Here is a 12,695-nt window from a genome sequence, read left to right as displayed (position 1 = left end):
GTCAGTGAGTGCTCCGCGTCTGGGTTGCAGACTACGGGGCGATAATGTCACCGCAGAACAGTAACAGGACAGTAGCGCGGAGAGGCCTTTCTGCCAGGCTTCACTGCGTGCCGAGCTCTTCACTTTCTGTGATGTGTGTGCCCAGCCTTGTGCCCCTTCTCCCCAGGTTCGACGGGGATGAGCTCACCACGGACGAAAGGATTCGGACCCTGGCTCAGAGGTGGCAGCCCAGTGGGGGTCTGAGGCTGGAGGAGCAGAGTGCCAAAGCCGTGGACACAGACATGATTATCTTACCATGCTTGGTGGGTGGCCTTCACCTTAAACGCGAAACACCTGCCCCTTGACCTCGCCCCCACCCCGTGCTGAGGGGCAGGCAGTGGTAATGGTGGTCTTGGGTTTGCAGGCCCGGCCCGCACGCTGTGAGCAGGCCACAGCCGAGTCGAACCCCGTGAGCCAGAAGCTCATCGCCAGCACGGAGAGTGAGCTGCGGCAGAGCTACGCCAAGCAGCGGCGCAGCAAGAGTGCTGCCCTCCTGCACAAGGAGCTGAACAGCAAGAGCAAGCGGGCCGCCCGCGACTACCTGTTCCGCGTCAATGAGGCCACAGCCGTGCTGTACGCCCGCCACGTGCTGGCCTCCTTGCTTGCCGATTGGCCGGGACACGTGCCAGTGAGTGAGGACACCCTGGAACTCAGTGGCCCGGCCCACATGACCTACATCCTGGACATGTTCATGCAGCTGGAAGAAAAGCATCAGTGGGAAAAGGTGATTGTTAGCAGGCTGGGCTGGGCACCGCCCATGTGGTTCTTCCTCGGCCCCCGCCCCCACGTTTGAACCTTTTTCCTCTGGCGGGGGCCTCCCTGGAGGGGTTCACCTGTGGTGGCGTGCAGCTCCCCAACACCTGTGAGGGCAGCAGACACCAGGCAGGGGTGTGGCAGACCTGGTGTGCAGAGGGTGCTTGACACTGTGGTCCCCGGAGCCTGACTGTGCGCTTGGCCTGGCCTGTCTCTTCTCGTCTAGTGCCAGGTCCAGGGGACACGGGGAATTGCGGCTGACTGGCCTGTCCTCATGGTACAGGGACCGTCCAGGGAGTTTGGGGCTTATTTCTGGAGTGTCTGCCCCCGGGGTGTTGCACCTGTCACAGCGTGACCGGAGTGGCTTCTGTCTTGAGGAAGTATACTCAGAGGCCCCAACCTTCAGAAGGCAGCTGTGGGCTCTGCAGCCTAACCCCACATTCCAGTCTGCTTTTCCAGGCCTCTGGTTCTATTTTTTTCTTCTTTTTAAGATCTTATTTATTTATTTGACAGAGGTCACAAGTAGCAGAGAGGCAGGCAGAGAGAGAGGGGGAAGCAGGGTCCCCACTGAGCAGAGAGCCCGATGCGGGGCTCAATCCCAGGACCCTGGGATCACGACCCGAGCTGAAGGCAGAGGCTTTAACCCACTGAGCCACCCAGGCGCCCCTGGTTCTATTCTTAAGTCAAATCTCCAACGTCATCTTTGAGAATAGGGCCGGGGTGGCGATTCCCAGGGTGAATGCACCCAGAGGAGCCACACAGCAGAACACAGCCAGGTCTGGGAGGGGTGGGAGGGGCGGCACGGGGAAGCCATGGGCGCCGCCTCCGGCTGAGCTACCATGTTTCGTCACCCCCTTCCAGCTTCCAAGGGCAAAGATCTTGAGTCACATTTACTGCCACCTTTTTCATCCCTATCCCCTTGGCACCCCCACACATGGTGCACCCTCCTGCATGCTCATGCACACATGGTGCACCCACACTGCTGCAGCTGTTCCCTGTTTGGAAGTGCCTCCCCCATCCTTGCCCCACGGAGCCCTCAGTTCCATGCCTCCTTGGCCCACATCCCCTTGTTCGGTCCTTGTTTCTCTGTGCGTCCCTCCCCTGCTTGGCTTGGGACTCTAAGGGCCCGGGACCACCTCTGATGAGTTCTGGTGGCTTCTCAGCATGCCCAGATGTAGGGTTTCCAGGGCAGACTGAGGCGGGGGTGTCCCGGTCCCCGTGGTAAGAGGTGGCTGGAGGAGTGCGCTCCAGGGGTGGGGCCGGGACCAGGGGGAAGCCAGCACCTTTGTGGGCCTCGGGTTGGAATGGACGTGTCCTTCCTCCCACCCCTGGGCTCTGACGCTCCATGCCTCACGTCTTGCCAGATTCTGCGGAAGGTGCTCCAGGGCTGCCGAGGGAGCATGCTGGGGACCATGGCCCTGGCTGCGTGCCAGTTCATGGAGGAGCCTGGCATGGAGGTGCAAGTCAGGGAGTCGAAACACCCCTATAACAATAACACCAACTTTGAGGTACGTCCAGGGTGCCCGGCAGGCTGGACCTGTGAGGGCTGCTGAGAACCTCCTCTGCGCCGGCGGTGGCTGCCTCCCCCGTGCAGCACTCGCTCTAAGCGGCCGTCCGCCTCCCCAGACCCTGGGAGTCCCCACACCCTAGTCTTCCGACCTGCGAGGAGGAGTTCACTTCTCCTGCGGTGAGGTCCTCGCAGGGAATCCCCAGCATCTTGGACAGTGGGTCCGCATGAGGGCCTGGGCTCGGTCCCGGCTGCACTGGCTCCCGATGACGTGGCCGCGCCATGGAGGCCCCCACCCTTCGTCTTATTACCCAGGCTTGTGCTCCCCATCCCCCTTGTCTTAGAGGTGCTGGACAGGGCAACAGAGGAGCCCTCAGGAATGACAGAAGTGTCCCTCCCCAGGACAAAGTCCACATCCCTGGTGCCATCTACCTGTCGGTCAAATTCGACCCGCAGTGCAGCACAGAGGAGGGCTGCGACGAGCTGGCCATGGCCAGCAGTAGCGACTTCCAGCAGGACCGACACACCTTCAGTGGGTCGCAGCAGAAGTGGAAGGATTTTGAGCTCCCAGGTAGTGGCCATGTCCTCGCTCCCCTAGACTCCATGGAGCATTGAAACTTAGTCCTTGGAAGAAGGATGTTGTGGGAGGGCGTCACCCCGGGTTCAGCCTTCTTCCTCAGGAGCGTGGGACTTCCTTTGGCTGCCGCGTCCTGAGCTGTTTCTGACTCTTGTGTGGCCAGGAGACACTCTGTACTACCGCTTCACCTCGGACATGAGCAACACGGAGTGGGGCTACAAATTCACTGTGACGGCGGGACACCTGGGGCGGTTCCAGACAGGTGTGTGCGTTCCTCTCGCTGTCCTCAGGCTCTTCTGGGCGGGACCCTCTGGGATGTAACTGATGTTTGTTAAAGTCAAGGCAGGCACTTTTCTCTGTGACTTGCACACACGTCGCTGAGTGTGCTGGGGCAGCCAGTGGTCAGCGTGAGTGGACAGATGGAAGAGCCACCTGTGGGGCCTGCAGAAGACACTTCTTAGATTTCACAGGGCATGTTACAAAAAGGAGAAACTGAAATGTCCCGTGTTGCTCTTATAAAAGGCATCATTTGGGCAACATTTGTATGGTCATAGTCGTTTTGGTCTGTTTATGAAAACTCAAGCAGCTTGTGTTTCTAAAATGTCCATGTTTTGTGGGTGTGGGCCAGGGTTCGAGATTTTGAAGCAGATGCTGTCAGAAGAAAGAGTCGTTCCGCACCTGCCCCTGGCCAAAATTTGGGAGTGGCTGGTGGGTGTGGCTTGTCGCCAGACTGGGCATCAGCGGTTGAAAGCCATCCACCTGCTCCTGAGGATTGTCCGATGCTGCACCCACAGGTGAGCTGCCCTCCCTGGGTCCTGTGTGGGGGTTCTGCGCTGTGAGGACCTTCTTCCACGCTGGGGCTTGTCACTTCTCTGTCTGTGCTGTCTGATGGAAAGAAGCTTCTGATTTTAATAGCTTCTGGTTCTTTACCAATCTTTTTTTTTAAATTTTTTTTTATTTTAACAATAGTGCTTTTGTTGTCCTGTTTAGGAAGTGTTCGCTGTGCTCTGTCTTGGGGTCGCGACATTATTTCCTGTGTTCTCCAAGCTCGTTGTCTCTGTCACATCTAGCTTACGTTCCACCCTGAATGCGTTCTGTTCATGATGTCCGGTGTCGGGTTGGGATTAGTCATTGGGCTTGAGTCTCTGCCCAACCCCACAGACCACCTTTCCCTCACATCACTCTACCGGGTCACCTTTATCCCCAAGAAGGTGTCCACACACCCGTGCATCTGTGTCTGGTCTCCTGTGTAGCCCCCGTCTGTTTGGTTCCTCCTGCCGGGGCCACTTTAGTACTGTATCACTGAAAAAATAGTAATAGAAGTGTAGAAGGGGGTGGTTTCACGGATGTCCACGCTATGAAAGATCCCCCGTCGGGTTAGTTAATGCACCGAACACCTCACGTGGTTGCCTCTGTCGTGTGGGATGGCCCCGGGGTCTCCCCTCTTGCTGAAACTGGCTTTTCAGCAAATTTCTGTTAAATGATGCAGCGTTGGACGCCACTGTCAGCTGTCATCACCATATTGTGTGTTAGACCCTCAGACCTCCTTCATCTCACAGCTGGAGCATTTGCTCTCTGACCGGCCTCTCCCCGCCTCCCTAACCCCACGCCCCGGTGACCATTCATTCTGCTCTCCGTGTTGACGAGTTTGATTGGTTGGTTTTGGTTTCCACGTGGAGGTAAGATCACCTGGGGTTTGTCTCTCTTGGGCTCATTCTACCGAGCCTAATGCCATCCGGGCCCATCAGTGTTGTTGCGAACGGCGGGGTCTCCTTCATCTCATGGTGAAGAACGGTCTGTTGTGCGTGTAGGTGCACCATGTAGGCTGTATCCACTCTTCCCGCAGGAGACACTGTGTGTTTCCATACCTTGGCTGTTGAGAACGTTTGTGTGCAGGTATCTTTGAGGTAATGATTCGTGGGCTTTGGCTGTAAACCCAGGAGTGGGATTGCTGGATTGTTCAGTAGTTGTGGTTTTAATGACTCGAGGAACCGCCATCTTGGTCTCCACAGTGGCCACAGCCGCTTGCGTCCCCACCAGCGACGCACCAGAGTTCTCCTTTCTCCGTGTCCTCCCTAACAGCTGTCATTGCCTGTCTTTTTGATGATAGCCGTCCTCACACATGCGAAGCAATATCTCGTTCTGGCTTCAATTTCCTGATGATGAGTGATGTGAGCCCCTATCTTCTCATGTGTCTTTTGGCCATCTGCACATCTTCTTTGCGAAAATGTCTGTTCAGGTCCTAGGACCATATTTTAATTGGGTTCTTTAGGTTCATTTGAAATCAAGTCATATGAGTTCCTTGTGTGTTTTGGGTATTAACCACTTATTGGATGTGGTTTACAAGTACTTTCTCCCATTCCGTAGATCACCTTTTCGTTTGTTGATGGTTTCCTTTGCTTTGCAGCTTTTTAGTTTGATGTAGTCCCACTTAATTCTTGCTTTTGTGTCAAATTTTAAAAAACTCGTAGCCAAGACCAATGCCAAGCTTAGCCTTTATGTTTTCTTGTAGGAGTTTTGCAGCTGGAGGTCTCTCATTCAGGTCTTTAATCACTTTTGTATTGATTCTGTGTGTGGTATGAGGGAGGGATCCAGCCTTGCTTGAGGCTATCTGGCTTGTCCCACACATTTGGTGAGGAGACCGTCCTTTCCTCATTGTGTATTCTTGGCACCTTTGTCAGAATTAATGGTCTGTATACGCCTGTGTGTACTTCTGGGCTCCCTGTCCTGTTCATCAGTCTTTCTGCCTGTTTTTATTCTGGTGCCATATGGTTTGGAGTACCGTAACTCTGTATTAGGGTTGGAAATCAGAGCGTGAGGCCTCCAGGTGTGCTCTGATGATTGGTTCGAGTACTCGGGGCCTCCTGTAGTTCCACATGGACTTTATGGCTGTTTTCCTGTTTCTGTGAAATGCCATGGGGATTGTATGGGGCTCCGTGGACGCTGTATCTTGCTGTGGGCAGCAGCCGTTGGCACCGGTGGTCTTCCGGCCATGACCATGGATCATGCTTTTACACTTCCCTGTGTTTTCTCTAGTTTCTCTTGTCAGCATTCCATAGTTTGCCGTGGATAGACCATTTTTACCTCTTTGTTAATATTTATTTCTAAATGTTTTATTCTTTTTTATCCCATCATAAATGGGTTTGTTTCCTAATACTCCTTCTGATAGTTCGTTGCTAATGTGTAGAAATGCAGCGGGTCTTTCCGCCTTGGCTTCTGCCCTGTGACTTCACTGCATCTTCTAGTGCTCATGTTGCTTCTCTGGGGCCTTTGGGGTCTCTGGCTAGGCTGTTGTCTGCACACGGTCTGTTGTATGTCTGTTCCAATGCAGATGCCCTCTCGTGTCTGTTTCCTGCCTCTTCTCTCCGGCCAGAACTTCTGGTACCTCGGAGTGTCCCTGAGCCACATGCTTTTGTCCACACATATAGGCACACACCTCCTCTTGCCAGATGGGGTTTTGGCTCTTTGTGGCATTGAGCCCCTGACCCATAGCCGTGAAGTCCTGGTGCCTGTCCCCTGCAGCCCTCGTGGCCCCGCTCTGGGGCACGTCTCACAGGGTTCCGTGTAGGCAGCCTGCACAACGCTCCCTTTGGTTTATCCCTAGGTGGTTGATAGTTTTGATGCTGTTGTAACTGTTGTTTTAAAATTCTTATTTCTTGGGGCGCCTGAGTGGCTCAGTGGGTTAAGCCTCTGCCTTCGGCTCAGGTCATGATCTCAAGAGTTCTGGGATCCAGCCCCGCATCGGGCTCTCTGCTCAGCAGGGAGCCTGCATAAAATAAAAAAAAAAAAAAATAAAAAGCTTATTTCTTAACTGTTTCTGCTCATATATAATTAATTTCTATGTATTTCCTTTGTGTGCAGGGACCGTGCTCTGTTTGTTAACTTTAAGTGTGCATGTGGATTATTCAGAGCACAGTCATGCTCTTGGCAAAGAAGGGGTTTTAGTTCTTCCTCTTGGTCCTTAGAAGCTTCCTCCCCTCCTTTTGCAGGACCTTGCACAGAGTACTGAACAGACGTGGGGATTATAGACGCGTCGCCTTGCTCCTCAGCTTGGAGGGCAGGTGTTGGCAACCAAGTCACACACGTCCTCCGCACACTCACAGCCCTGCCTGTCAGGGTTCAGTGTCCTCCAGCATTTACTTTTTGAGAGAGCGAGGGAGAGGGAGCATGTGGGTGGGGGCAGGGGTAGGGGACGGGTGTGCAGAGGGATCCTGAGCAGCCTCCACACCCAGTGCAGAGCCTGAAGGGGGCACTCCACTTTGCAGTCCCTGGATCATGACCGGAGCCAAAATCAGGAGTCAGATGCTTGTGCGGCTAAGCCACTCGGCCCCTCCCCAGACACCCCAGACAAGCCCAGGGTCCCAGTCAGAATGGACGGATGATGCCTCAGCAGCAGGGCCTCTGTGTAGTCTGACAGAGAGGAGTCGGCTGCTGCCAGCCGGGGGGTGTGGGGGGTAAGCAGACTGTGGTTGCTGTTGTCACTGGGTCCCCGTGTGCGGAGGTCGCTTCGCCCGCAGGGGCTCAGTTCTGTTCCTGTGAGAGCTGCTTGCACTGAGAAGTGCCCGGTTGAGTGATAGGTTTGAAACCGTCTTCAGACGGCGGGGCCCTTCCTGGCCACATTGTGGGGGCGCTTGCACGGTCGCTGGCCTGGGGTGAGACTGCACAGGCAGAGGGGAAGGCAGCCCTGGGGCGGGGTAGGAGTATGAGCCACGCAGGTGCATGGACGTCCCTCTCAGTGGTGACCCGGAAGGTCTACAGAACTGTCTCCAGAAATCAAACCGTGCGTTCCTCTTGCTCCGCAGGAAGACTTACTGTTCTGGGAGAAAGTTGGACATTAAAGAGAAAAGGCAAAATTTAAGATTATGAATGCATAAAGTCATATAGTGAGGCCCAGAACATTATTTGCTTCATTAACTTTTCTTCTCTGAAGGAGGTTGAAGTGGAATGAAAAGCACATCTTACCCCTGAGTCAGAAACGTTCGTCTCTCACCCGAGGCCTCTGGAATTACAAGGGCTCTGGCAGAGCTCCCTCGTTAGCCCATTTCTTGTGTTTTATGAGGCTAAGATTGGAATATTGCTTATCACTGTCTTTTAAATCTTCTCTTGTGCTCTGTTGAAGCAACAAACATTGCAGAAAATCTAGGAAATTTGGGGCGCCTGGGTAGCTCAGTCAGTGAAGTGTCTGCCTTCAGCTCAGCTCATGATCCTAGGGTCCTGGGATCGCGTCCCATGTCCAGCTCCCTGCTTGGCAGGGACCCTGCTTCTCCCTCCCCCTGCGTGACGCTTCCTCTGCTCCTGCATCTCTCCTGTGCTCCTTCTCTCTCTTTCTACCTCTCAAATAAATAAAATCTTAAAAAAAAAAAAGAAAATCTAGGGAACCGACAAGGACAGCCATGGAAAACATTTTCTGTGTTTGTTCACTGTTGCTTTTGACATGGGCACACGATACTATACACACAGTTGGGTTTAGTTTTCTTTTGTACGCGTGGTTTTACGTGCTGCTTTTTTCCACATAACGTCCATCTCGAGGGTTTCCCGCCGCCGTGGGAGGTTCTTCACAGCGCCCAGTTTAAAGACAGGCGTGATTGACGTGACTGCTCCAGGGTCTCCCGCTTCCGGGGGTTCTGCCCCTTTCCTTCTCTGCCGCTGGGGAGTATTTTGGGGGATGGTAGTGACTTTGCTGGATGTGGGGGAGTCTGTCAGCTGGCTTCTGTCTCCCGTCTGCCACCGCCCCCACAGTGACCTCTGTGACCTTGCGCTGCTGAAGCCGCTGTGGCAGCTCTTCACGCACATGGAGTACAGCCGGCTGGAGGACGTGACGCAGCCTGGCATCCTGCTGCCCCTGCACCGCGCCCTCACCGAGCTGTTCTTCGTCACAGAGAACCGAGCCCAGGTGAGGTCCTGCTGGTGCTTCCTCTGCTGCCCGAGGGCGGGGGTGTGGCCCAAAGTCCAGGTCCTCACCTCTGTGTGCCCTCCCCTGGGGAGACCTAGAGTCAGGGAGGGAGGAAGTGCTTTCTGTTAGTCCTTGACAGTAGGGAATCCTGGAAAATGAAATGGGTGGGTTCTTCTTTCTCCGTGAGCAAAGTGGGCGGCCGAATGTAGACGAAAGGCCGTCTTTTCAGAATTCCTTAGCTTACCGTCATTTTCTCATGAGGAAATGGACACAGAGCGCCCCTGTAACCAGGTGTGGGGTTCCTCCTGGTCCAGCCCCATCCGCCACTCCTGAGGGAGGGCCTGCCGTGAGGTGCCTGGAGGAGCGAGACTTTGTGGCTGTAGGCGGGTGTCCCCGGGTGCTAATCCGGTGACGCGGTGTCTCTTCCTTCTCCCCAGGAGCTCGGCCTGCTGCAGGATTACCTGCTGGCCTTAACCACAGACGACCACCTTCTCCGCTGCGCGGCACAGGTACCCTCTCCCTGCTGGAGCCAGCCAGCCCCACCCCCCAGCCTCCCAGCCTCCAGGGTCCACACGGAGCTCTGTCCCCGCCCTGTCCCTCTGCTTCTGAGAGTTGTTGGGCCCATTCTGAGAGCTGTTGGACCCATTCGTAGGAGCGGCTCATGTAAGACCGTGGGCCTGGAGAGGCCAGCAAGACGCCGGCCAGAATTTCTGTCTGAAACCAAAACAGCAGGTGCTTTAACTCGAGCACTGGGCTGAGGGCTCCGTAGTTCGATTTCAGGCACTTTCGGATGTGACTTTCTCCCATGGCAGGAGAGCCCCTGAGGTTTGGGCCCAGGGTCCTTCACACTTCGAAGTTACTGAGGATCTCCAAAAGCTTATATTGGTGGGTTCTACACAAACACCAGCTCGTTTTAAGAAATAACAAACTCAGTCCATGTTAATGTGAATAACACATTCTGTGAGAAACAGCTATATTTTCCAAAATACAATCATTTTTTTTTTTTTTTAAGATTTTATTTATTTATTTGACAGAGAGAAATCACAAGTAGTCGGAGAGGCAGGCAGAGAGAGAGAGAGGGAAGCAGGCTCACTGCTGAGCAAAGAGCCCGATGCGGGACTCGATCCCAGGACCCTGAGATCATGACCTGAGCCGAAGGCAGCGGCCTAACCCACTGAGCCAGCCAGGCGCCCCAAATACAATCATTCTTGAGGCAGATGGCAGTGATTTGCATCTGCCAAGGCCGGTGCCCCAGCTGCCTCTGGGGGACTCCGCGGTGCCCTTGGGAGCGTGAGGGGAAGAAGGCAGAATAACGTCCTAGCATCACTGCGACAGTGTTTGTCACGTCGCAGACTCCCTGAGAGGGTCTCGGGAACCCCAGGCCCAGACCACACGTTGACAGCCTTAGACTCACTGTGCCCTCGCGTACCCTCGAGCTTGTGGCCCAGCCCTCTGGTGCTGGGCAGATGGGGCACTGCACTTGGACGAGTGGGAGGTTCACCCAGGGTCGCGCGGAGTGGGCATCGATTCCTGGCAAGTCCACTTCGTGAATATGTGGTCGCCTTGCCGGGAAGACGCAGGAATCCCCCTTCAACTTAGATGCATTCACACGCATTCTCCGGAGACCCGCAGGCAGAGTAGAAACCCCCTTCTCTCCTCACAGACCCCTGCCTGCCCTGCCACCACTGTCCCTGGTTTCCTGACACACAGTGACAACTTGAGACATGACCTGTGGCACCATGAGCTCTGTGTCATGTACCCGTGGGCGCCTCCCTCTTGCCTATCCCCATGTCCTGTCTCCTTGCCTGTGGCTCGTGCTGACCCTCCCCACGGCATGTCCTCTGTGCCGAACCAGTACTCTGCCTCCTCCTCTCCTAGCCTCCCCTGTTCTTGCTGTGCTGAGCTCACACCGCGGCCTCGGCCTGGCTCCAGGGTACCCCCTCCCGGCACCCTCCCACACTTGGCCTAGCACTGTTCATTTCTCCCCTTCTCCTCCTCCTCTGTGTTCTTTCCCTTCTCCGAAGAGCTTGCCCAGATGCCCTGCGGCCCATGTCCTCCGGGCACACCAAGCCCACCAGCATCACACCTGCCCCTCTCTCGGGGTAGTAGTCACGTTTCTGCCCTGTGTTTGCAGTTCTCATGGAGTCTTGAGTGACTGTTTCTCACTCTGGGCTGGTGCCCCGGGTGAGGGCACCCCATCATGGGCACCCCATTCTTTTATTTTAAAATAAAAGAATTTTGTTTGAGTTGTTCTTACAAAGGTTGTTGCAATATGAAAGTCATTTGTTTGATAGAAATATCAAGCTGTCTTGTCAAACACACTAAGTAACCCAAAAATATATTTCAGAGCTCACAGAGCTTAAAAAGAGCAAAGATTATATGCAGCCAGACAAAACCTATTTCTGCATTTCCTATTTCTTGCTCAGACTGCTCTGCTTACCAGACTGTCACTAAACATCTTGAGGAAGTGCAGGGATCATTTTGTTTGGAATCTTAGACACATCAGAACACATAATATTTACAAAGAAACTTTTACAGATACATCAATTGAAAAGATAGCATCCAGAAATGTAATCTTGAAAACTCCTTTTCTTGCCAATTGATCACGATGCAAGATGAGATGTTAATCAAACAGCCCTTTAGCTGTCTTGAATTTCCATACACTAAATGTGTACTCCAGAAACCTCTGCTAAATACTCAGCCGAGGTGCTCAGCCGAGGGTCTTGTCCAGTCCACACTTAACAAATGAGCACACGACTGGTTCTCCTTCCACAGGCTCTGCAGAACATTGCTGCCATCAGCCTGGCCATCAACTACCCAAACAAGGCAACCGGCCTCTGGAACGTCGAGTGCTAGCCTTTGCTGTGGCCTGCACAGAAAGGGGGCGTCTGTCCACAAGCGCTCACACGGACATCTGAACTCATTCAGGAAAACGCCCGGCCCCCCTTGAGCTCCCACTCCCATTCCTAGCAGAATGCCAGGCAGCCTGCGTCCGAGCAGCAGCCGCGTGTGTCACACGCTCGCGCCGGCACGACCATGGCATGTGGGAGCGAGTGCCACAGGGCTGCTCAGAGGGTCAGCCCAGGAAGGTCTGAAGGAGCCTCTCTGGAAAGGGTTCTGTCTCTGGAGCTGCTGCACGTGGCCTTCCTGTGAAGCCGGAGTTGGCCCCAAGCTGCCTTCCTCAGGAGGACCTGGAGCGGCAGCCTGGCCTGGGAGCTCTTCTTGCGGTCTTGCATCTGGAGACTGGGCAGCCCCAACCAAAGCCGAGGAGAGCTCGTCCTGGCCACCTGCTGGTGCCCACATGGCCGTCTCACGGAAGTCCTCAGTGAGCAGGTGTCCGTGGTCATAGCCGGTGGGCTGCCCGTGGGCATTGCTTTCGCTCCGACTCCCCGCACGTCTGCGTTTCATTGTTTTCTCCTGTTTCAGTTTCCGCCTGACATTCTCAGAACAGAACCACGTGACTCCCTTGTGAGGCCTCCAGGGGGCCCAATGGAACAGTCATCCAGGGGATACGCTGCTCTTGGGAAAGCTTCTGTACTTAAAGACTCGAAGTGTTATCAGATGGATCTTATTTTAGAAGTAAAAAAAAAACCAAACCAAACAAAACAAAACAAAAAACCCAAACCAAAAACCAAACAGAGAATATATGATGATTTTATTTCTTATCTGAGGTCCCGGTAGTCCATCACTTTGACCCCTGGGACTCTGTGTGCTTGCCTGGCTGTTGGTCCGCCGTCACAGCATCTGTTTGAGTGAATGCCGTTTCTGCTCTCCCTTTTAGGATGCTGGTCTCTCCTTGAAGTGCTGAAGACTCTCCTTCCAAAGCCAGGCTTTGGAATGTGAGGCTGGGAGGGCACGCGGGCTGTGGACGAGCTTCTGTGGGACTTGGTGTGAAGAGCGCCTCAGGCCATTTCAGGATGGCGTGT

The 12,695-nt window shown here is 54.4% G+C and overlaps 1 protein-coding gene across 2 annotated transcripts in view; it reads left to right on the top strand.

Annotated features, from left to right (window-relative positions):
• Positions 1 to 12,434, top strand: part of ZZEF1 (zinc finger ZZ-type and EF-hand domain containing 1) — a 97,401-nt gene extending 84,967 nt beyond the window's left edge. For both annotated transcript variants that reach the window (XM_082707754.1, XM_082707753.1), the window contains exons 47-55: positions 167 to 302; positions 404 to 763; positions 2,157 to 2,300; positions 2,702 to 2,870; positions 3,040 to 3,138; positions 3,505 to 3,670; positions 8,616 to 8,769; positions 9,207 to 9,278; positions 11,545 to 12,434. In XM_082707754.1, coding sequence (XP_082563880.1) covers positions 167 to 302; positions 404 to 763; positions 2,157 to 2,300; positions 2,702 to 2,870; positions 3,040 to 3,138; positions 3,505 to 3,670; positions 8,616 to 8,769; positions 9,207 to 9,278; positions 11,545 to 11,625 — 1,381 coding nt within the window. In that variant the 3' untranslated portion in view covers positions 11,626 to 12,434. The remainder of the gene's footprint in view (positions 1 to 166; positions 303 to 403; positions 764 to 2,156; positions 2,301 to 2,701; positions 2,871 to 3,039; positions 3,139 to 3,504; positions 3,671 to 8,615; positions 8,770 to 9,206; positions 9,279 to 11,544) is intronic.
• The last annotated feature ends 261 nt before the right edge of the window (positions 12,435 to 12,695 follow it).

This window comes from Mustela nivalis (genome assembly GCF_964662115.1).
Source record: "Mustela nivalis genome assembly, chromosome: 17".
Taxonomy (NCBI): domain Eukaryota; kingdom Metazoa; phylum Chordata; class Mammalia; order Carnivora; family Mustelidae; genus Mustela; species Mustela nivalis.
Note: the sequence above shows the minus strand (reverse complement) of the source record. Positions and strands in the feature narration are given on the sequence as shown.